At 41.9% G+C, this 24,747-nt stretch overlaps 1 protein-coding gene across 3 annotated transcripts in view; it reads left to right on the top strand.

Annotated features, from left to right (window-relative positions):
- ddah1 (dimethylarginine dimethylaminohydrolase 1) overlaps positions 1–24,747 on the top strand; it is an 88,065-nt gene that overhangs the window by 7,455 nt on the left and 55,863 nt on the right. For all 3 annotated transcript variants that reach the window (XM_056414232.1, XM_056414230.1, XM_056414231.1), the window contains exon 2: positions 3,885–4,216. In XM_056414232.1, coding sequence (XP_056270207.1) covers positions 3,923–4,216 — 294 coding nt within the window. In that variant the 5' untranslated portion in view covers positions 3,885–3,922. The remainder of the gene's footprint in view (positions 1–3,884; positions 4,217–24,747) is intronic.

The raw sequence follows: 24,747 nt of genomic DNA, 5'->3' as shown, positions 1-24,747 counted from the left end.
ATTCAAGATAAATGTCATAACTGGTATGCAGTGTTTTCCAGCAACACTTCCGTTCTCTGTCAGCTCATGGAGCAGCAGGAAGTCTGCTGAGTTATGGATTGCTCTTGTGTGAACAGGAACAGAGATGAGGGATTAAAGTACCACACAAGTTCCTCAGAAATACAGATCTTATAAGACAGAACTTTGTAATCACATATGAACATGAATTTTATTGAATTTATTTCAGTAACCTTTGCTGGTTGTGGAAACGGAAAAAGGCTCAGTTTGATTGACGCGTTTGGCCATTTGTCTTTTTATATTTTGACATCATCAAATGTAAAAGGCATTGTTTCAGGAGAGCTATTTCATATTATTTCATAACATGCCACTTCCAATAAAGACATTATTTCTTGTCGAAGCAAATGTATTTGTGTGTTGGCAAAAAAACTTAAAAAATGTCATCCTCATTTCCCAGACTTGATGACTTTGAAGGATAGTGCCTTTCCAGTGGTCCAGCTACTCAAAAGAGTTTACCCCAATCATACACACATTCAAACAAGGATGGCTGCCATACAAGGTGCCAGATTGTTCAGGGTGTCATCCTCGCACCCTGAGGACACCGCCTTCCGGAGCAATTTGGGATCCAGTCTCTTTTTCCCTAGGACACATCAACAAGTGAACTGGGGGTCAAACTACTCACCTTCTTATTGGTGGATGACCTTTTCTACCTCCGGATCAATGCTCGCTCAAAACACTCAATGCAGTGATCTGTTAATTTAGTGTAAATGGTCATGAGTGTATAACTCCGGCGTCACATTCCAGATGCTTTGTTGACAGTTCTTTAATCTTGAGAAAATCTATCATTGAGCTTCAACAGTGGAGGAAAAGGGCACAAAAGGTGTTGAAGCTAACTCTGTAGCAGACTGGGTCTGTATCACATAGCCAAAGTGTCTTTTTATATATGATGTGAGGCAGCAAAGGAAGATAGCATGGTCATCGTAATGAAACGGGGTCAGTTAACGTTCACATACCAATCCCACAAGGCGCTGTCCAAATATGACACTAAAGGAAGTTCCTTTTTGTCATAAATGTAATCACCAGCTATGATTCTCTGGAAAGGAACACTTTTGACATTTCTGTCTAAATAAATCAAAGTAAAGACAAGTGCAAGGGGGACATTCTTTAAGGTGAGTCCTGTGTAAATACAAAAAGGATAAGAATGGAGATATTTCATGTTTTCTCTCTGTTAACAAATCTAAAAAGACTAAATAAACAATGTGCTAAAACAGAAGTAAAGAGTGCATTTTTTCAGATGCAGAGTTGTACACCTTTGGTGGACTAGTGAGTCTTCACAGCAGCAGGGATGTTAGCTTTTATATTTATATAAGAGCCTATAGATCTATAGATAGATATAGTACCATCCTGCATACCTGTAAAGCTATTTCCTGTTATGTTTGTGATTTCATGACAAGACATTTTCCCAAATGCCTTTTGAAAGCTCCAATGCCATTTTGATATATCTTTCACTAAATTTTGGGCATTAGTTAATGTAAATAGATAGTTTGAACAATAGTTTGTGGTTACAAATGTATCTGCATCCTTTTCCCAAACTGAGAGACTCTTCAAAAGCATGTAATCCATATTTTCTAGCTCAAAAACATTTCTAATTGGATCCAATTGAAGCTTTCGAAAAGCTTAAAAACAAACATACAGCCATTTCCATCTAGTAACATCATTAAAATGAGAATAATTGTATATCGTATTTATTTTCTGTGGTGATAAGATCCTAAATCTGCCTGACGGCTTCAAGTGAAATATACTCTGTGCACCTGGTGTAATCATGCTTGTCTCTGTGACGTCTGGGTTCTCATCACGAGTCCAATCATACCGGGCAAATAAGAGGTGCTGCTTTTTGGTGCCGCTTCATCCGCAGCTGGAGGATCATGTCTGCTTCCACTCATTTATTTTATAGCTACACACTGTACCAGCCAGCTGTGCCTGAAGTATGAGGGCTTTCCTTGATCTAAAGTTACCCAAATTCCTCAGCATGGAGCGAGAGAAGAGAAAGAGAGGATCTTTTATTGGGCCACGTCCATCCGAGAAGTCTGGGTGGGGGGCAGGTGTTAGTTTTGGGAGGGTGGTGGTGGTTGGTGATCCTGGCTGGAGTGGAAAAAGGAATGTGGGGCTCCTGGAATGTTTAGAGCAGTCTGGGGTAATTGAGTGAATTTGGAAGGAGAAAAGACAAAGCGAGGTCCCGCTGGTGGAAGAATGTGCTTCTGGGACGTCTGAAGAAACATTCCATCCATTCAGGCAGTTTCACCGGGCCCAGAGCCTTCCATAGATGGCACCATAGGGAATATAAGATCCCTCTCATCCTCCTCACACACACACACGTACACACACATACACACGTGCACACACTGCTCCTACTTTCACACACTCCTTTCCCGATACGCTTCTCACACTGCAGGACAAGCAGAGATCCTCCTTTTTGTATATTTATATATTTATACATGATTTTCCATTGGTGTTCGTCTACATTATTTCAAAAAGTCTGACAAGAGTGAAGGACTTACATATGTAAAAAAAAGAGATGCACTCTTCCAGTCTTTCTTTTGCAATATTTATTATTTTTAACAGTTGAAATATATGTTTACAAAGCATGGGAATCATATCTTAGTGTCTTTGTGTCCTTTATGTGATAACATCCTTGTTGTTTGTTGTGAAGGTCATGTATTTTCCCCTAGTTTTATTTTTGGATACAGTTTTACCATATTAAACATTGGAATAGAAAACAGGTCGACTATGCTACATAACATAGTAACAAAGAGGTAACCCTAATGTTGATGCAAAAGTTTTCATATTCTTTATATCAAACTAAAATCGTAGCATATTTTGTACATTGTACTATTCTACGGCAGATTTTCTGAAGTTATAGAAATTGGTTCAAATACATGGTTTATAACCACTATTGATTCTAGGGCGGCTAAATTATATATATACATATATATATATGTATATATATAATTAATAGATTTTCAATTATTGTGTGCATGTGCACTTGGTACAAATTGATATTTCCCTGCTCGAGCTTATTACATCACGTTGACTCGTCGATAATGTTGTGTGTTTGTTTTCATGTGAACCCTGGCTGCAAAACAAATGTCGCAAAGTGAGATATTGACTTGATTTAATGGATGAAAACAATGCTAATCACAATTTGCAGGAAGTATCCAGTCTTCAATGAGCTTGTTTTGTCAAACCAGTTATCCAAAATGTTAACATTTCCAGTTTATTGTTCCACAAGACAAAGAAAAGCAGCAAATCATCAAAACAGAGAATATAGAACACGTTTTTTGTTTTGCACTTTAGCTTGAAGAAAAAGAAAAAAAAGAATTAAAAATATATGAATTGCCTCTTGATTGACTCATTGATAAATGGACATATAATTTCAGGTTTAATGTATTCCATATATGGCTAAACAAGCAAGCATCACATTGCATAGATTAAGATTAAACGACTGCAAGAGGTCCATGTAAACCATGCAGGGGTGCAGAGACCCACTCAGTCGGTGTGTGAAATGCACTGAGCCCTACGCGCGGTGTGTTCAATGACTGTCTGTCACTTTCGCAAAGGGCTGACAGGCTCCTCGGCTTCACGTGATGGTCGGTGCGCGTCACCGGCGCGCTGTCCCTCGCCTGGAGACTGGAGCAGGGGCAGACTGACAGTGTGTATAGCAGGCTACTGTAAATAAAGAAGTACAAACCCAACAAAACTAGCGGGGAATAATAATAAAAAACGAGGGCGGCATCCGGTTATCTGCTAGCAGTTCCTCTCATTCACTCGCCGGGTTTTCTGTTTTTTCAGTAGCCTATAAATTTTGTTTTTTTGTTTTTTCCTCCCAGATTTTGAACGTACCAATTAAAGGAAAAGCGAAGAAAACATGGCGGGTTTAATGTCAGGCTTTGGTCATTACACCCACGCCGTCGTCCGGGGAATCCCCGCGTCCCTGGCCAAAGAAGCGCTCCGGAGCAGCCAGGCGGAGGTGGACCTGGCCGAGGCGCGGAGGGAGCATGCGGCGTACGTCGAGGTGCTGGGGACGAGGCTCGGGCTGGAGGTGGTGGAGCTCCCCGCGGACGAGTCTCTCCCGGACTGCGTGTTCGTGGAGGACGTGGCGGTGGTGTGCGGTGACACGGCGCTCGTCACCAGACCCGGCGCGGAGAGCCGGAGGAGAGAGGTAAGGGGGGTGGGGTGGGAAGTGGCGGCATGTTCTTCGGTATGATTCATGTTTTTTTGACACACACATACACACACACTGCAGTGTGGTGAAAGTGAAGTGCAATGATGGGGGCAAAAGTGAGCACACAACAACAACACACAAAAAAAACAACAAAACAATAACAACAGTGTGTGTGTGTGTGGTGTGTGTGTGTGTGTGTGTGTGTGTGTAGCTGGGTGGGGTGTATGGGGTCCCTGGGGTCCTGGGTGAGGTCGAGTCGGACTGCCTGATGAAGAAAAAAAAAGAATCTCGTTCTTCTCTCTCTGTTCTGACGTTGGGCGCTCGCCTGCCTGCCGCAGCAGCTGAAGTCTGTTGTTGGGTGGGTGGGGGATCCTTCATGATCCTGCCGGCTCTTCTTCTGCACCTCCCTACTGCTCCTGGGTGCAGGGGGGGGGGGAGTTCAAGTGTGCGCGCCGCACGCACGCACTACTCTCAGAGCCTTCTTCCCCTCCCCTGAGCGGAGAAGCCAAAACCAGGCTGTGGCTGTGTCAGGACGACTCTCTACCAGCTCCAGAGTAGAAGGACTGAAGGATCCTCTGGGAAACTTTAAATTTCCTCAGCTGCCTGAGGTGGTAGAGGCGCTGCCTTGCCTTTCTCACCAGAGTGTCTGTGTTTGTTGACCATGTCAGATCCTCGGTGATGTGGATTTCAATTCAACTGAATAAATAAAAAAAAGAAGAACAAAAAGTGTTGATGTGTCACTCATGCAATTACATATTCTGCAGAGGTGCAGGTCATAGTGATGCACATGAAGGTGGCTGGTTGATATATGTGCCGGTTTAACATATGGGTTTCTTGGAAAAGCAAGATTTCCCCCCTCCAAGTCAGTTCATAATGAACTCAGATTTAAAATCTGCTAAATCAAAGCTTCTGCAAAAAAAAACGTGTGACATTTAAGTTTTGGGAAGGTGTATCCTGCAGGAGGCCGACATCTCTGAAAGCTGCACCATACCAAGATCACATGTTAACCATATTATGCAACAGCATATACAAAGAGATATGTTGAATGGGTTCACATGTTCACCATATTATGCAACAGCATATACAAAGAGATATGTTGAATGGGTTCACATGTTCACCATATTATGCAACAATATACAAAGAGATATGTTGAATGGGTTCACATGTTAACCATATTATGCAACAATATACAAAGAGATATGTTGAATGGGTTCACATGTTCACCATATTATGCAACAGCATATACAAAGAGATATGTTGAATGGGTTCACATGTTAACCATATTATGCAACAGCATATACAAAGAGATATGTTGAATGGGTTCACATGTTCACCATATTATGCAACAATATACAAAGAGATATGTTGAGTGCGCTCACATGTTAACCATATTATGCAACAGTATACAAAGAAATATGTTGATTGGGCTTAAGGCAACGTCCATTTGAATGACGTGGCTATGTACAGATATACATATACAGAGTAGCATGTGCTTATCCTGTACTGTAATTTTCCTTATTGAGGCGACCTTTGGAAAAATATAGATTTTTCTTTGCATGTTTACATGATACACTTTTCTGGTGGTTGTCAATAATATTCATGGGATGTGTTCAATGTAGCCAAGAAGGTCTCACTTCATAATTCGCATGGTAATATGGCTCTTTAAGACCATGACTGAGAAAATAAAATAAAATAGATAGATATTTTCGGAACTGAGAGGTTTTTTGACCGCTGAAATGAACAAATCAAGACAGTTGCCAGTGCACATGCTGCCCGGTGAGGGGTATGGCTGCAATGTTGGGGAGCCGTGTGTGTAAATGGCAATGGTTGAAACAGGGGCACGGCTCCCTGTCATTTCACATCAGAGTCACTTTGTGTGGTGCTAATGGTCCCCGGCCTCACTGGAGGCAGGGCGACTGATTCAAGAGCTCCGTACTGTCAGCCACCACATTTCATGTATTCTGAACGAGGTACAAGACGGGCATTTGCATGCACATGTGTACACGCCATCAGCACTCTGCCAAAAACCCGTACTCGCATTGAAATTGAGCTTTTTAAAAATATCATATTTCATGACGAGATAGCATTGATTTGGTTTCTGGCCCCTGTTCTGTCCATTACATTACATTACATGTCATTTAGCAGACGCTTTTATCCAAAGCGACTTACAATAAGTGCATCAACCTAGAGTACAAACTAAGAACAACAAGAATACAGAAAGTAACATTTCCTCAACATAGTCGAACTACAAAAGTACCATAATAAGAGCTATTTTAGTGCCACTGAAGTGCTCATCTGTGTTTTAATCCAGATATAGTCGGAAAAGATGTGTTTTTAGTCCTTGAGAGGAGCCAGCTGTGATGGATACACAACAGTGAGTGTCATGTATAAGAGCATTTACAATTTACCAAGAAAGAAATCACAGATTCTAATGAATTTTAAGTTATTTAGTTGAATTCGATACCTTTGTCCATAATAACATGAAAATATGTAAAGATGAATTCTAATCTTGTTGTGTGAGTTAACATGCTGACCTGCTGGATGCACTGTGATACATCTACAACATTACATGTTCACATAAAAGTGAGCATCTAAGCTTTTATTACACAAATTGACTATGATTCCCATGTTTATAATACATCGTAAACATATGGATTTTGTGTTATAATCTGGCTAAGTATGGACACAAAGCACATAAAGCTTGACTTACAGCACACACAGAGAGAGTGTGACTTTATTATCTTATTCTTCTAATATTTTAGCTTTTTTTGTTTGTATGCAAAGTAGAACGATGTAGTGTCACGACACTTGTGGCGTTGCCCGTAACACACAATATAATGCATCATATGCAGATAATAAATAGCATCACAGTCATCATATCTTTTCCAATCTCAGAGGATTTTCCTGGTAATGCGGGAGCTACAAGCTGTATCAATCCAAACGTTGTCAGAATCACCAAACTGCACAATCACCTCGGGTGTTATTGGCTTTTGTAACATTTCTCAGAGTCAAAAAAGTGTCCTTCAAAATTCTTTACACAGCCTGCTGTTACAACATGGTAGCTGATAAGGAGCTGCTCTCTGTAAAGGTGCGTTCACACCAAAAGCGAAACTATTTTTAGCGTCGCCCAAAACGCGTGAGTTTACTCGCTCGACCGTTCGCCGTGTTCTCGCCATAAGCGTCGAGACGCTCCTCGAGGGGCGGGGCTTATCTCCGTGTCTCGTCTCCGTAAAGACCGTTATCATTTCCTTCATCCACCACGGAATAACTAACCACTAGTTCTGCTTTATACTTGTTGTGGACATCCCACACACTAACGCCCTCGTGTTTGGGTTCATGACATTAATATATATATATACACTACCGTTCAAAAGTTTGGGGTCATCCAGACAATTTCGTGTCTTCCATGAAAACTCACTTTTATTTATCAAATGAATTGAAAATTGAACAGAAAATATAGTCAAGACATTGACAAGGTTAGAAATAATGATTAATATTTGAAGTATTAATTTTGTTCTTCAAACTTCAAGCTCAAAGGAAGGCCAGTTGTATAGCTTATATCACCAGCATAACTGTTTTCAGCTGTGCTAACATAATTGCACAAGGGTTTTCTAATCAGATATTAGTCTTCTAAGGCGATTATCAAACACAATGTACCATTAGAACACTGGAGTGATCGTTGATGGAAATGGGCCTCTATACACCTATGGAGATATTTCATTAGAAACCAGACGTTTCCACCTAGAATAGTCATTTACCACATTAACAATGTAGAGAGTGTATTTTTGATTAATGTTATCTTTATTGAAAAAACAGTGATTTTCTTTGAAAAATAAAGACATTTCTAAGTGACCCCAAACTTTTGAACGGTAATGTATATATATATTTATACATGACGTCACCCGTAGGCTCACTCAGCTCGGTCACTTTCACCGATGAAGTTACTGTTACGTCTGAAAGACTTCCGCTTCCAGCTACGAGAGCGGAACTCGAGAGCTCATTGGCCCGAGTTGCGAGATGACCGCCTCAAAGTTGAAATATTTCAACTCGGGGCGAAAATTGCGCCGCTGAATATGCGCCGCTGTAAACGCGTCGCCCACATCGCAATGCCCCAAACGCGCCCAAATATCGCGTCTATCGCAGCCACACGCATTTGTACGTTGACTTTTCATGGGATTTGGTCGCGCGAAAAAATAGTTTCGCTTTTGGTGTGAACGCACCTTAAGACAGGAGCATGTCTGTCACACTACCTGTGTGTGTAAAATGTATGAAATAACGCTAAAATGCTTATGCTTTGCTAACGTAATTCTGAGTTTTAAATCGGTGGGTATACGCCTGCACTTGTAATTATCCATCAAAAAACAGATGGTGCTGTAATTAATTAGGTATGTCTCTTTTGACCTGAGAAATTATGGAAAATTAGAAAATGGCAGATTTTTGTCTTTTTTTGGAATAAATCCTTTTGCTTTTGGAGGTGAACTACAATTGTGTGAGCAGTTGCTTCCTGTAAACTGTTTCCTTCCTGTGTTCAGTGACAAGTGTAGCACAATGTTTGAAGGATCCACCTATAACTCTTGAGAAACACACAACATCTTTATGCTGTGCCACTAAGTTCACTTTTAGAGAATCGACACACACCCTGGGTGACTTCTGGACGACTCTGCCTTTGAACATACAACGTATTGATGTTGCATTAATGTTGAGCGCCTATCGGGATTAGCATGTTTGGACTGGGCCTTGTTTATGTCCTCTGCTTCATTTCACATATTTTCAGCCTTCTCAGTTTTCCATTTGTTTCTGCCAATTGATTGGCGAGATGTACGAGGCAAGATTCAGTTGCAGTGAGAAAACCCCCCAAAAAATGCTTATTACTGCTTGTGTGACGAGGTGAAACCTCTCATTTGATGGGCATGTGTAAACTTCCTACTGGTGAGCACTCAAAAAGCCTTATGGTCTTTTCAGAGGTTTCATTTCTTACAAATTCATGGATACAATTATTTTGATTATCATATTATAAGGCATGCAACAGAGTGAGAAGCAATCGCAAACCACACATACGCACCACCCGTGACACTCGTCATTAACGGCACCGGTTAGTCGACTTCTGGGAGTCGATTTTGGAGTCAAGCGAGTTATTCTCTAATCTAATTTCAATTCGGGTCACTTCATCATTAGCCAGGAGAGTTTTATGGGCTGCCATATAAAAACATGGACTTGGTCCAGGGGGAAAAGTCTCTTAACTCGTGCATCTCTTTGGATCAGATACTGTGGAGCTCGGTTGCACAGTGCAGCAGGCGTTTGTGGGGTGATTCATATTTAAGTTGGGGAAGAACCACTTGTTATTGTTTATCAATTTAGTCTGTTATAGATGATTTTTATTCGCCTCATCCATCCTGTCTGCTGTGAGTTAATCGCCTTGCAGGAAAGATGAACTGGTTTCGCACAATTTGATCTTGTTCACCTTCTTTTAAAAGGCCTGTCATCACTTTTTTATAATTGACTGTTCAACTCCATATGCGATGTGGAACGGAACACACTTCTTAAAGGTTGCAGCATGCTTCTCATCCATTAGGCTGCGGCTTAAAAGCTTTACGGTCGGGAGAAATGCTTCTCGAAATGGACCGCATGACTTTGCGCTGCGGACTGCGGCATTGTCTGAAAACACTCAAACAAAAAGACAAAAGTTAATTATTTTGTATACAGCTTACTTATGTAGAGCTGCAGATTGTAAAGTGACCTTCATGCTAATTGTGAACCTATTTAGGAATTGTAATTGAAAGGTATAAGTAAACATGCTGTTGTTATTTATACCAAATCATTTTCTGAAAGGGTATTTTTTCAACTTGGACCCTATTTGCCCATGTTTTTTATAACAATACTACTAATGTATCCTTTATTAATCCCAGAGTGGGGAAATAATTAAGGAGCAGTGGGCTGATGTGAAGTGCCCGGGGAGCAACTAAGGGATTCAGTGCCTTGCTCAAGGACACTTCGACCTGCAAACTATGGGGAGAACGGGGGGACAACCACTCTTCCCATGAGCTGGGAAAACAATTTTTGAAACTAGTCCAGTATTGAGAGATAAAGCTGCAGCTGGCAGCGGCAACACGAGCTACAAGGGCAAGTGAGCAGCAACGATGTAACGCGACGTTCTCTAAAACGGCTTGTTTTTGCTATTTACCGTCTCGGATTGTTATTAAGTGTCTGATGACATTATGAATGAGCCATACAAAAGAATGAAGTGTTTTTCCTTATCTTTTGCTCAGTCTGTTTGGTGTCTCGTCCAAGTCTCCTTGACTGTTTCCATAATGTCACACACACTTAATCACCAATCGGAGCCCATCAGTGGCAAAAACAAGTATTTTTAGTGGGCGTAAATTTCCTCAATATTATTCCATTAAAGCCGGTGAGCAGCTGTTTGTCTGCCGCACTCTCCTTCAATATGAAACCACATTTTTTAGAAACGCATTCGGAAACGAGGCCCAGGTCGAAAAAATACCAACAAAACATAAACTTTTCAGTCAAACTTTTTCAGAATTGGGATGAATACTATTTACTCAAAGCCACCGAGAACGCATTTCTCAAATATTTTAGAAAGTGTTGTCAGTTAGACACAAACGCATTCGGAAACGAGGCCCAGGTCGAAAAAATGCCAACAAAACAAAAATTTTAAGTCAAACTTTTTCAGAATTGGGATGAATACTATTTACTCAAAGCCACCGAGAACGCATTTCTCAAATATTATTATGCGCTTTTCATGGATTTCATGGCCCCCCATCGGCCAGAGCTTAGTTATGTTTTTAATATTAAAACACTTGATATCTATTTAGAGTTTTCAGACTTATAATAAACATTAGTCTATAGCTTGTGTGACAAAAGGTATTGGTTCCTTTTGCTTTAAGACTCAGTTCACTGACAGCTCGGCCACAAGAGACAGTCTTACTGGGATCGTTTCTACATGCACAGTATGGCTGACTTTAGAATATTTCCCATTGCCTGCTCACAATATTTGAGTTTTTCTCTCAGACCTCATGACCATAACTCTACGTTGTTTGCAGAGAGGCACGTGTTACCTAACTGTCCTTCCTGTTACTTTCAGTTTATACATCTCTTATCTTTTAACTCAAAGAAGAATGATTAAATCAGCCTGGGAATAATCCATTTTTTCAAATGTCCCGAGGTGTCTTATGTTTGGAAGGAAGGAAGTGAGTGCACTGCAGATTTAGTGAGGATAAGTTCCCAGGGGATATTAATGTTTAGTATCACCACTGCTCTCTGTAGATGCTCTGATGCAAGTTTTAAACTGTTGGCATTCCTTGAGCCAATCAAAACGTGCATGTTTTTGCTTTCTTACATACTTTATTGTTAGTTTTTTTCAGCACCATGTACAGCCCTTTTTATGTGCGAGAGGGTAAAAGGTTATTGCACAGCTAACAGAAACGGAATGAGTTTAAGGTGCAACTGTATTGCAGTTCAACCTGAACTTAAGGGCCAGTTACCGGAGTTGGTATGTGCAGTTTGCCCCCATGTTACATCATTGTTATGTGGTTAATGTATGGAAAGCCAGTGAGGGTCAATGTCCGAATCCTGATTCCTGTCCCTGTTCTTGGCAGAGACATGATTCTTAGAAAATAAGAAAGGTCGCACAATGATTTTTCTCAAATAATTATCATTGATTAGATTGTTTATAGTACATATTAAGCATTTTTCTGGTCAAAAAAACCCAGTTACAGATCTGCTTTAGCTTTTCCTGAGCCACAAACGAACATTCTCACTGAACAAAGTGTTGGACATAAGTGGCCAACAATTTGTTTTCTCCACAGGAAATCTGGGTTCACTCACTGTGACAGATTGAAGAGTTGAGCTGATCCCAGTTGATCAGCTCCTCCTCGCCATTCAGACCAGACACTTAAAGGACCAGTCACCTAGACCCCCAACTCCTTTATCTATTGAAGCAGATTTCAAAGTTACATTTATATTCAAAAAAATATTTATTATTTTTGAGAAATGTCTGTATGTGTGTCTTCACCAGCTAAAGCCACACAACAAATCTTCTTGTGCTTGATTTTCCACGACATGGTGGTCAGTGTGGGCTTAAAAAGTGAAGCTTCATTTCGTGCCAAAAATAGTTCCACAATGTCAGTGCACCGCCTATAATCTGCATGAACACAACTTTCTCTGTGCCTGCATGTTAATGGAGCCCCAAAACTCAGATGACCTCTGGAGATGCAGAAGTTGTGACAGTCTCCTTCAACAAAAGTGGTTTAAGATTTTTCATTACATTATGATTGTTTTGGTTATTGCTGTCAAAGCAGGTACAACATTTTAAGGAAAGGTTACTCAAATATTGCTCTACATAAATGGTTCAAGACTACAATTTTCCATGCTGAAAGGATTTTCTGAAAGTGTTTTTGAAATTGGTTTTGGTGTTTGAAAAAGTACCGCAATTATTTGCTGCACAGTTTTTGCAGCATTTAGGATCAAAAAAATAAAGTCGACTCTCAATCCAGCAGCCGTGGCAAGTAGTGATTTAGCTGAACTCAGATAAACTGCCTCGTATCATTCCAGCCGTCTCCCAGTAGCTGCAGTTGGGTGACTTTTTCTTGACTTTGGGTTGTGCTGCAGTCTTGACAGACACACTTAATTGCCTGGAAAAAAGAAAATCCTCTCTGATCCTCCACTCTCACATTTTACTTCAACTGTTTTTTACTGAAGCAAAAAAGACCAGAGTTCAGAACCGGGAAGTGAAGCGTGATCTAGCTTCATCAACCAAATGGACGGTTTAAATCCACCTTTCACTGGTGCTTCTCAGACACTGAGAAATTCAAGCGTAGCCATTATGTATTTTTCAAAGTGCCGGTCGATACGTACTGTATCTTTTTAATAATAGTGCACTGCTGTAGAAGCGGTGACTGTAAGCTAATGTCAGTGAGCTTGGAAAAATAATGGTCATTAAAAAGTGCTCGAAAATCTGTCGGAACAAGTGCAAAAAGGTTCATGTGTCAATTTTATGTCTGGAGACAGGATGGAAAATGTTGCTTCAGACACAATATTTGGGTCATGTTTTTACAGACGTAATATTTAGGTTCCGTCTTGGCGGTTTATACGTCCGTGCGGGCCCCTTTTTCTCTGGTCAGGCCTCATGAAGCTGCCCCCAAACACACACCAGAAGGCACAGAAGCCCTGTTTTGACTAGACGGCCTCGTCGTCTTCCTCCTGGCTCTTATATGGCTTCCCCCGAACGGAACCGACCTGGTTTCCTTCAGGGCGTGTGAACGTGGGAGGAGGGGGAGGGTGAGACACCTGGAACCCGCCGGTAGCGTGTGGGGCCGAGGTCAACGGGCTTTCCCTAACCTGCCCGTCACATTCCTTCCCCGTTTAAACTGCCTTTCCCTCCTCTCGCTGTTTGGCTGTCTGACTCCTCGGAGTCTGGCAGGTTTCGTTTTGTAACATCGCGGTGCTGCTTCCTCTCTCACATCCTCCCCGTCTTTCATTCATTTATTTTCTTCTTTTTCTCAAAGGATATCGAATCGCAACGTCTTCCAAGGTCTCGTCGCTCTGGTTAAGCTGATTGCATTTACATTTAACAACCTTAAATTCAGGGGATCACTGTTGCCACAAATCAACCGCTCAACATAGTCGATGGTCTGCCAAGTGGGAAAAAAGTAGTTTGGCTGAGCAATGTAGGTTAGCTCGCCTTCAATACAGGAAGAAAACATTTCATTTCCAGTCATATTATACCGGCGATAGTAAATTACTGTGCGGCTGAGATTTCTTTTGTTGGCATGGAAATGTACTCGCATTGATACCACATTGAGAATCAGCCGATTTTGCATTCCACTATAAACAGTTCGGCAGTAAGCCGAACATATTAAACCGAGCTTCTCATACCGAGTCCGAGGGTACCTTTTGCTATCACCCCGTTTACAGATAAGAGATAAGATAAGATATATACTTTATTAGTCCCCAAGGGGAAATTAGTTCTCTGCATTTAACCCATCCTTAGTTATTAACCCTTGTGTTGCCTTAGGGTCATTTTGACCCGAATAAATATTACACCCTCCCCCCGCCTTTGGGTCATTTTGACCCGATTCAATGTTTCACCCTCCTGTTACCTTTATATTTACAAACATATTTTACCCTTTGGGTTCAATTTGACGCCAGCAATTAAAACCTCCAGAAAATTATTAGAATTAATATTGTTTTCCAAGTTTAAGTGTGAGGCATTTTATGTTTGTTTGTTGACGACCGAAAGAACACCGACATTAAACATTGAATGGGGTCAAATTAATCCTAAAGCGGGGGGAGGGTGTAATATTGATTCGGGTCAAAATGACCCTAAGGCAACACAAGGGTTAAGGAGCAGTGGGCTGCAGTGATGCGCCCGGGAAGCAACTGGGGGTTCAGTGCCTTGCTCAAGGACACTTCGACTTGCAACTAATGGGGAGAGCGGGGATCGAACCGACAACCTTGGGGTTGCAGGACGACCCGCTTACCCCACTGAGCTACAGCTGCCCCAAAAGACCTAGACCTAAGATTAACTAACGCTTAAAATAATGTTTTCTCATCATCACGATGTGTTCTGTATGAGTTGATCAACACGTTTTTTTACTTTGCCTCTGGTGTGTGCTAGGAAGTCTTTCTTTTTTTTTTGAGATATATATATAGTCTCAAAAAAGTGTATATTTTATTACATTGTTTTATATATATATATTGTCATGATGTATATTCTATTACATTGTTTTATATATATATTGTTAATACTTTCTTCTTTTTTGTGTGTGGATATTGTATAGTTTATTCTCATTCTTATTCTTTTTTTTAGTCTGCTACTGCTGTCGGGTGTTTTGCACATAAGAATTTCACGAACCGATTATACTTGTATAAAAGGGGATGTGACAATAAAAAACTTGAAACTTGAAACTTGAAACTTGAAACAAGTAGATCGTAGAGCCCTCCCCCCACCCTGCTGTCACTTTACACCTGCTGCTCCCTTTTTTCCCTTGGGTTTACCCACGGCAACCCCGCCAACCCCGCCAACCCCGGCGCGGTGCAACAGCCTGCTAGACAGCTGCAGCATCGCCTCGTGAACAGGAACTCCTCTCGGCCTCGAAGGATGACCGGGTCACGCTCAGCCGTCACCGTGGGTGTGTGTGAATGTCTGGTTTGGTATGCGAGACGGAGCGGATGGAAGACACAGGAAGTGGGCCGGGCACGGTGGTGTTGAGCAAAGTCACGCTGAGGTCAGAAAGGGCGCAGCGTAAACAAAACCCCCTGGTGTGAGAGTTTTGGGATAAAAGTCTAAACATTTTGGGTTAAATGTCTCATAAAATGTTGTGATATTATTCATTTTTTCATTTAGACATGGTAGGTTTTGGGGAGACGTGGCTCCCAGAGGCACTTTTCATTTGTATAAATGCAATTGTGGTCACAAATATATATTTAAATACTATCCACAAATTGCTTTGCAATTGGTTGTTCGTAAGAATTTACCAGGGATGTTTCTATTTGAATCAACCAATGGGCACCCTTCGTTCAGGGTCATGTTTTACCCCTGGAATGATTGTCTTCAGTCTTGAGCAGAAACTACCGATTCACATATTAGTTATTGTTGTTTGAAGGGGCGGCCTCTTTGACCTGATTGCTGCGTTGTATAACCCCTTAGCAACAGACCATTCATAGCTCCATCTTAAGCACATATTAAAAGAGTGAAAACAGCTCTCAAATACGACGTTGTTGTTCATTTCTCATTGGTTGCCGGTTTCGAGCGTGTTGACTATCCTCATGGTGTTGCTGTTTGAAGGCAGATTTTATTATTATAAGATATACAGAGAGCTCAGTGGATGCAGGAGGAGTGCATATGTACTTTAGTAGTGGCTCAAACATACTTCACTGTTGATACGATGATTGCTTCTGCCGCAATGTGCTTCACTTTGTAAACATGACCAGAGGCCCATCAAGACTAATTGAGATATATCCCATCACACACTCTGATAACCTCTCTCTCTCTACTTGTCTCACTTCTCTCCCTGTCACTCTTTGACTTCTCAGACTCACTCCCTCCCTTTTCGTGCTCACTCTTAACAGCAGACAACCCCCCCCCCCCCCCCGAAAGATACAAACTGTCAACATTAACTTCATTGATTGCTGGAGACGGCAGAGCCACAAACGAATCTCCTGGATCTCGCAGGCCAGAACCATCCGTCTCTTCTGTCAGTCCAGTAGACGGTTTGCGGTTAAATGCCCAGTTTTTTTTCTTCTTTTTTTCCTGCTGTCACTGAGCAACCGCAATCTTTAACATCTGTCATTTTATTCTCAAGGCCTGTTGATGTGATTTGGCTGCAGGATCTGACCCACTGTCCAGTGACGAGGCCAACATGATGATGTCAGGCGGGTATAATGTTTTAACATGTTCACCATCTGAGCTTAGTGGGCTAGCATGCTAATTAGCGTTCACCACAAAGTACAGCTGCTGGCAGACGGGAATGTCATTTAGTTCTGCAGGTATTTAGTCGCCCAAGTATTGGATCAAATTGAATTATCTTTCGTTGAGATCTTTCATTCGGGGTCAGAGTGGTCGATGAACCAAAGATGCCTTTCAAGCAAGAGCTAAAACATGTCAAACATACACCGTGTACAGCAGAGCTATTCAATTACAAATTGGGGCAGGCTTTTACAATAAACATAAAAAACAGATTAGTACTTCAGTGACAGTTGAATGGCACTTACTTATGGCATTTTTGGAGTTTGGCTTTCTTGAAGAAATGTTACTTTCTTGATTCTTGTCCTGAGTTGTACTCATGGTTGAATGCACTTATTGTAAGTCACTTTGGATAAAAGCGTCTGCTAGATGACATGTCATGTAACGTCAAACCAGGAAATGTCAATGGGGCCAAACAGTTTCAGCAGCCTAATTGAAACCCGTTTTTTGGGCATTTTCATTTTGACAATGTTTAGATGAACACAAATCATTGCAGTTGAAAATAGCAATGTCTGTTGTTTCACTTTTTAATTAAAACAAATTCTGACCCAGGCACAAAATGAAAGATAGGATAGTGTCGCGAGTGAACATGAGCAACTCTCAACAGTGGTGAGAAAGAAGCAAGGCGGCTCACTCATTGGCTACCCCGATACACTATGGAGCTTCCATATGATGTCATAATTCAGATGCATGTATGCTGGGCCACTCTGAGGTTGCTCGTGGCCCGGGGCCACCAATTGAATAGGCCCAGTTAACAGCTTCTCAAACATAACCTTCTGCATTTGATTATTTTATGTCGCCGTTGGATGTGGAGAATCGGGAGGGAAATAGTCACCGTTTAAATAATAAGATGATAGATTGATCAATAATAGAAAACAATCACTAGTTGCGGCAGGAACGTGGCGTCTTGTCTAAATGCTTGGAACAGAATGCTAATATTCAGACATGTGAGTTGCCGTTTGGACGAAGATGAATGGTCTGTTTAAAGTATCCTGGAAATGAAAACAGAAAAGTTGAACATGAAAATGTGGAAAATGCGTCCCGTCTCTGCACAGTGTGCGACTACAGGTGTGAGCCTGTCAAAACACTCCTAACCCACTTGTAATTATCACGAGGAGGTTGACGTGATTTGTGTTTCTTTTCCCCCAGTCGGCAGTTTAAATTGACAGAACATCAAAGGGGACTACTTACTTAAATCGTTTACTTTCCAATGACCTCACTGCTTACTGAAATAATGTCATTCTGCTCACGACACGGCTGAAACGGTTTTTGGTTTTTGGCTTCGTGAGTTTGTGTGAAACAGAGCAGCGCTCCTGGCCACTCAGGAGTGAAATAAGCTCAGACGCGTTGAACAAGAACAACTGAATTGTTACAGTAAACAAGAGGAATTCACTCGTAGAAAAATCCACTTCAAGAATATCAAACTAGTCTTAAAGAACCACTTTTTCCCTGATAAAGTTCCTCCCAAGTCCTACTGTGACTTTAGGCCAATTCAGTAAAATAATGGTTCTTTAAAAGGCTTTGTGGTTCTACGAAGAACCATCACCTACTGAAGAACCATTCTTTCTTTTGAGGCGCCTTGATAGGTACTTTGAAGAACTATTTAAGGAAATGGTTCTTTGTGGAACCAGAAATGGTGCCTTAAGAACCATTTCTTGAAGGTTCTTTGAGACTCCTTTATAGGTTCTTTGAAAAACTCTACGGAAATGGTTCTTTAAAGAACCCTGGTTGGAAAGGTTCTTTGTGGAACCAGAAATGGTGCCTTAATGAACCATTTGTTGAAGGTTCTTTGAGACACCTTTATAGGTTCTTTGAAGAACTTTAAGGAAATGGTTCTTTAAAGAACCCTGGTTGGAAACGTTCTTTGTGGAACCAGAACCTGATCGAAAGGTTATTTGTGGAACCAGAAATGGTGTCTTAAAGAACCATTTTTTAAGGTTCTTTGAGTCACCTTTATAGGTTCTTTAAAGAACTGTTTCAAGAAATGGTTCTTTAATGAACCCTGGATTTAAAGGTTCTTTGTGGAACCAGAAATGGTGCCTTAAAGAACCATTTTTAAGGTTCTTTGAGTCACCTTTATAGATTCTTTGAAGAACTCTTTAAAGAAATGGTTCTTTAAAGAACCCTGGTTTTTATAGATTTTTTGTGGAACCAGAAAAGGTTCTTCTATGGCATCACTCTGAAGAACCATTTTCGGTTCCAGATGGCGACTTCATTTTTCTGTGTGCACTCTGGTTGAAACGCCTCGGAGACGCTGAGCAAATTATACAAACTCTTCACCCTCATATTACTTGGAGGTTCTGTTTTTTTTGTATTTACATGTCAAGATGAAGCCGGCGGGCGCCCAGACCCCTGACGCACAACGACGCGCCGCCATGATGCCCACATCCGTTTCAACACGCACCTTTTAAAATAAACCGCCCTTTCACGCCCCCCCCCCCTTTTTTCGTCATTCACAGTATAACAAGTCTTTGTTTGACCGATGGGAAACAAACACGCACGGTAACAGTGCTAACACACTGCGGCATGCATATGAATGTGTACTAAATTCCACAGAAAAGCTCACATACCTGCCCCCTCCCTCATCCCCCCAGCCCCATTTATCTTTCTTTCGCCGTTTAATAAAGTCAATTTCATGTCTCATTATTTGAACGCTGTCCTGGGAGGACAAGCTAAAGTAAGGATTATTCTTCGTTTAGTAAATTGCTGTGTTAGCCCAAAATGCAAAGCCTCCAGACGCTGCCCAGGGGGAAAAAACCCACCAAAAAAACCAGTTTTCACATCTGCTGTACTCTCGCGCACAAGGCCAATATTGTTTCAAAATGATCTTTCTGACGGGAACATGAAGTGATTTGTCTCCGCAGCACGCTCCGGTGTCCACGCCCTGTCACCATTCCTCCCCTGTTGGCGTCTCCTTTTCTTTGCCAACAAAAACGTGTTCTTAAAGTGCTTCTAGATTTATAGAGATTGAACTGAAACTAGACCACGAATCGCACGGGCTTCTGTTTTTTTTTGTTTGATTCATATTCACGAATCGCAAAGGGGTGATATTTCATCATCGATACGAATACCCGTGTCTTTGATGCGTGCTTCGCACGTCTCCTCCGAATTCTCGGCCCATCTATCACAGCGTCGGGAGCAAATGTTCCGGCACGTCACTGCCTTGAACTTCTTCTGCTCTCTGCCTCGTTGGAGAAGCTCTACTCATTGGCCCTTTAAGGCTCCAAAGCCCCGCCCTCTTTTGAATGACTTGAAATTTAGACTCCGCTCCATCGTTCAGTCTGACTCATGTGATTTTACGGGGTGGTTTTTAATTACGCCAAAAATAGGGGGGCACTCGCAAAATTTAATTCAACAGCAAGGGAATCGTGGCCAAAGTAACGAGAGAACCGTAGCTGCTGAGCAATATGCGGTCCTTTATTTTCACGGGTTCTGAATAGTAAGTGTTTTGACATGAAGAATAGCTCAAAACTCCAGCAATACACAGTTCTAGTGTAAAGCCGATGCGTTTTTTGGCTTGTGGACTTCATCGGGCTCATCATTCACATTTCTGAGCCGGGTAATGGACTCTAGCTAAGATGCTACCGTGACTTTTAAATTATAGTCTGAATTTAAAGTAAGTGGTATTGGCAGGTGCCAAGCAAATGATCCAGGGATTGAGAGCATTCAGAAGGAAAGCCTTCATTTGTGTGGGTGTGTGTGTGTGTGTGTGTGTGTCAGTCATATTTGGGATAGTGGTAGTATTACCATGTGGTCAAAGTGAAGATGAGAAGGGAGAATTTTTTGAATATGGAGACAATGGCTCACACTTGCAGACAGTTTCAGCCTTCAGTATGCACTGTGTGTGTGTACATTGTGTGTGTACATTGTGTGTGTGTGTGCACATTTGAGTCCATTCATTCTCACACGCAGGAGGTGAGACCGAGGTGTCTGGTTTCCCCCTGTGAGGGTGCGTCAGACACAGAATGTTACGACTGGGTGCCACAATGTTCTCCGAGTCGGGACGAGGCCGGGGGCCCGCGCTCGCCGGTCGCATCCCTCGCACCTACGTGCCATTTGTGCACGTGTTACGGTCGTCTGCAACCACCTTTTTAAAGGCTAAATTGGACAAGAAAACACATTTTCAAATGTATTCTTTCCATAGCCGTAGGGATAGTTTTTAGCTGTCCGCTTAACCCTCCTGTTACCTTCAGGTCAATTTGACCCCATTCAATGTTTAACCCTCCTGTTACCTTTATATTTACTGACATATTTTACCCTTGGGTTCAATTTGACCCTAGCGATTAAAACCTCCAGAAAATTATTAGAATTAATATTGTTTTCCAAGTTTAAGTGTGAGGTACTTTATGTTTGTTTGTTGACTACCTAAATAGCCCTTTAAATATATAAAAAAGTTGATATTTCTTATATGTTTGACAGTCAAAAACAGCCTGGGGTCAAATTGACCCGAAAGAACACCGACATTAAACATTGAATGGGGTCAAATTGACCCTAAGGTAACAGGAGGGTACAATAAAGTTGAATGGAATTCTTTCTCCACAAAAGTCCATATACCACCCAGTCATAAGTTGGCATTGGAAGTACTGAACGACAATAGAAATGGGCCAATAAATAGAAATGTCACGTAGATGGATTTGTCTTCACTGCCAGGATTTAAGGGAATGTTTTACAGCAATTTTGCCACTATATCATACTTTAGGTTGTAATTGACGGAGTATCAATTGCACCCGAACTCTCTTTCCCACATTAACATCATGTACTCGACAACTCCACAATGACCATAATTAGTGGCGAAATGTGTACCTGCACGTTCGCATCGACGCTTTGCGATTTTCTGAGTCGTGTCTGACGATATAAAATAAAACTATGACGTCATACTGCGTTTGTTCAGACTTGATGAAGCCGTCTCAGCCCGGGGAGTCGAGCATCTATCATTAACGGTGTGTTTCCAGGTATCTTTAATACGTCTGACTTGTAGTTTGCGATGTATTTGGCAGCTTTGGGCACGTTCACAAACAAGTTTGCGAGTTGGGTGTGTTGCGCAAAAGGTTATTTTTTCACAAAAGACTTCTACACCCCCGTAAACTCTCTGGACAATTTGATGAATCGTGGTCGTAAATTGGCACTTGTCTCCCGAGAGTATACTGTACGAGTGTGCACGTACGCCTTCATGTGTGCATGATGGGTGTATACATTTGCGTGTGTGTGTGTGTGTGTGAGGTCCGGAGGGGCAGGGCAGGTATCGGGGCCGGGCAGGGAGAGGTGTGTGTGTGTTGCCTCCCCCCGCCTGCCCTCGGCTGTCACAGTGTGGTGTGATGTCCGCTCTCAGTCTGTTCTCACGCCAAGGATCATACCGAACACACACACACACACACACGCTCGTCTTCTCCACCGGCCACATCTCCTCAGTCACGCACATGTGTCAGAGCTGATTGGTTCAATAATCCTGTGGCGCAGACATTTTTTGAAAATAATTAGTTGATGAAGTGAGTCACGACAAACACTTGCTGGATCCAGCTCCTCAGCTGGGAGCATTTTCTCCTTTAAAATTAAAATCTATATAATGATATAATGACTATTAATGGGATCTTTTGGGGAGGTTTGAAGATGACACATGGGGGTCGTGCACTTCATGTCTTTTTGACATCTAGATTACACCCTTGATTGAAATTGAAGAGGAAGTGTACTTTCGAACATTTGAAGGACAGATTAAAATGAAGTATTGTTATAGATGTGTTATGACGAAGTTATAAGCATGCATTGTGTTTCGGGCACATCACACACTGGATCTCCTCTATGGAGCGGAGGGATACCATTTTTTAATTCCCAGCAGCGGAAAGACGAAACATGTTTTTATTTTGTTAGCATCATATTTAATGAATTACGACCAAATCAAATTAGGCACACTAAACTTTTAAGAGCATTACTTTCCAACTTTCAGTCAGCTTTTGACAACGTTTGTTGGGAAGTTGGGTTGTCTTGACAGAAGTTTATGACTCCATTACCAGACGGCACCATGGTTGCATAAGTGTGAAAGACCCCATAGAAATGAACTGTTATTCATTTGTTGTACTTTTGCTTGATCCAAGCTCTCTGTTATTAATGCGTCCAAGTCCTCCTCAAGGAGTAACAGGTTTCAGAAAGTATTGTCTCTATTAGTCAGTGTGGTACACGGTAAATATGGGGGGAAATAGATGTCCAGGTTGAAATATACCAAATTTTATACCGTTTTATAAAGTACAACTGTCACAAATCGGGCCAATTGCATCACATTCAACAAAGGGGCCTCGGATATAAATGCAACATGTGTCTGATGAGTTAATATACATCTGTCAGTAACACGTTACCTCATAACTCTGAAGTGGTCAAGTTTAAAAAGGTGAACATATATTCCAGTATTGGTGACCTTTCCATCATCATCATCAGCAAGGGTACGGGGGGGTATTCAAGTTCAGCGACGTGTTACATTGTTACACCACGGCATCGCCGGTGTCAGTTACATAAGACCCCCATCCGGCCCCCCTTTCCATTGTCTAACTGTGTTTATTTAGTTTTCCAGCGAATGCTTCGGGTAAAGAGGTGAATCTCGTAGAAAAGACTCGGGGAGGATACGCAGGCCTCAGAGGTGGAGCGGATGAAGTATTCTGTTGGCACCGCACTCGGAAAAAAGACATCAACAGTGTTGGGAAACAGCTCTCGGGACTGCACAGGGAGGTGCATCATAGTCGCTTTTTTTTCTTCTTCTTCTTCTTCTTTCATTCATGTGGGGAATGCTATGCTCGTGCCATCACTGCTTTTATAAAAAAAAATGTTTTAAATGTGTTTTTACTTTCTTTTGTGGAAAGAATCTTTTTGGGATTTTTACTACCGTGTCATGCCATGTCAAGCTACCTCATTGTTTGATACTCTGTTGTTTTGAAGCTGTTGTGTGTGTTTAGACAAAACTCCCTCTGCAGCCTATGACTACCTACAACCTGCCACAGCACTTGACTTGTGTGATGATAGACAAAGTAGGACCGTGAATATGAAAGCAGGTTTATTTTCGTTATGAAATATGCATGCATGGTACTGTAACTTCACAAAGCCACTGCGGGCCCCATCTATGCATACGAAAAATATCTGTCACCAGACCCCCTTTTACTGGATACCAATTATTTACATTGCCATGCATCAAACACAGTTACTGCCATCATGTTTTAAATTTTTTTTAAATGGCTTTGAAACAAAAAGTTGTTTTAGAAAGTAAAAAACAAAACAGAAACGGGGTTAAAAAATTACAAAATTCCACTTTCCCTCAACTCTCAATTCTCTGTTTCTTTTTGTTGTGGTAAATACGCGGCCGTGGCCCACGTCCACCCTTGGCAGCCCCGAGAGGTCGGCGTTCGGAGCTAGGGGGGAAATCAACTCTGACAGAATGACAAGCCTCTCCGCTTCTTAGCGCTTACCATAAACTCATCTAATTGCTCCGGGGGGCTCCAAACCCACAATAAGAAGTCATCCGCTGGGGCCCCAGATCAGTGGGAGGCTCCAGCGGACTTCCGGAAAATTGGAAAGAGTAAAAGAAAAAAGACACACACACACACAAATACACACACACACACATACAGTGAGCTTGTAAGTTCCAAACTACTGATTACACAGATACACCCTCATTTGCTATTGGCTTACTCTGTGACTTCCCCGTAGCAGATGTTCCATAGGTCACGGCGATGGAACATGTGTCGGTGAGCGCACGTGTGGTTATGTACGTGCGCCATTTTTTCCTTTTTGTCACAAGATCAGGTTAATAATAAAAACACAGCAGGGGGTCTTGGCAGGTGAACACAGGTCAGGGGGGAGGGGGGGGGGTGGAGGGTCAGCAGGCAGACTGATGAACTGGAAACCGGTTTGGCCAGTAGAGAATGTTCCTATCAGTCGGTTAGCAGACAAGATAAACACGCTATCACCCCAGAAGGCCTCATTGCCAGTATCCGCTTTACAGGTCACACACACACACACACACACACACACACACACACACACACACACACACACACACACAAACACA

Source organism: Pseudoliparis swirei, chromosome 5, assembly GCF_029220125.1.
Source record: "Pseudoliparis swirei isolate HS2019 ecotype Mariana Trench chromosome 5, NWPU_hadal_v1, whole genome shotgun sequence".
Classification (NCBI taxonomy): Eukaryota; Metazoa; Chordata; class Actinopteri; order Perciformes; family Liparidae; genus Pseudoliparis; species Pseudoliparis swirei.
This window is presented reverse-complemented; position numbering and strand designations above follow the sequence as displayed.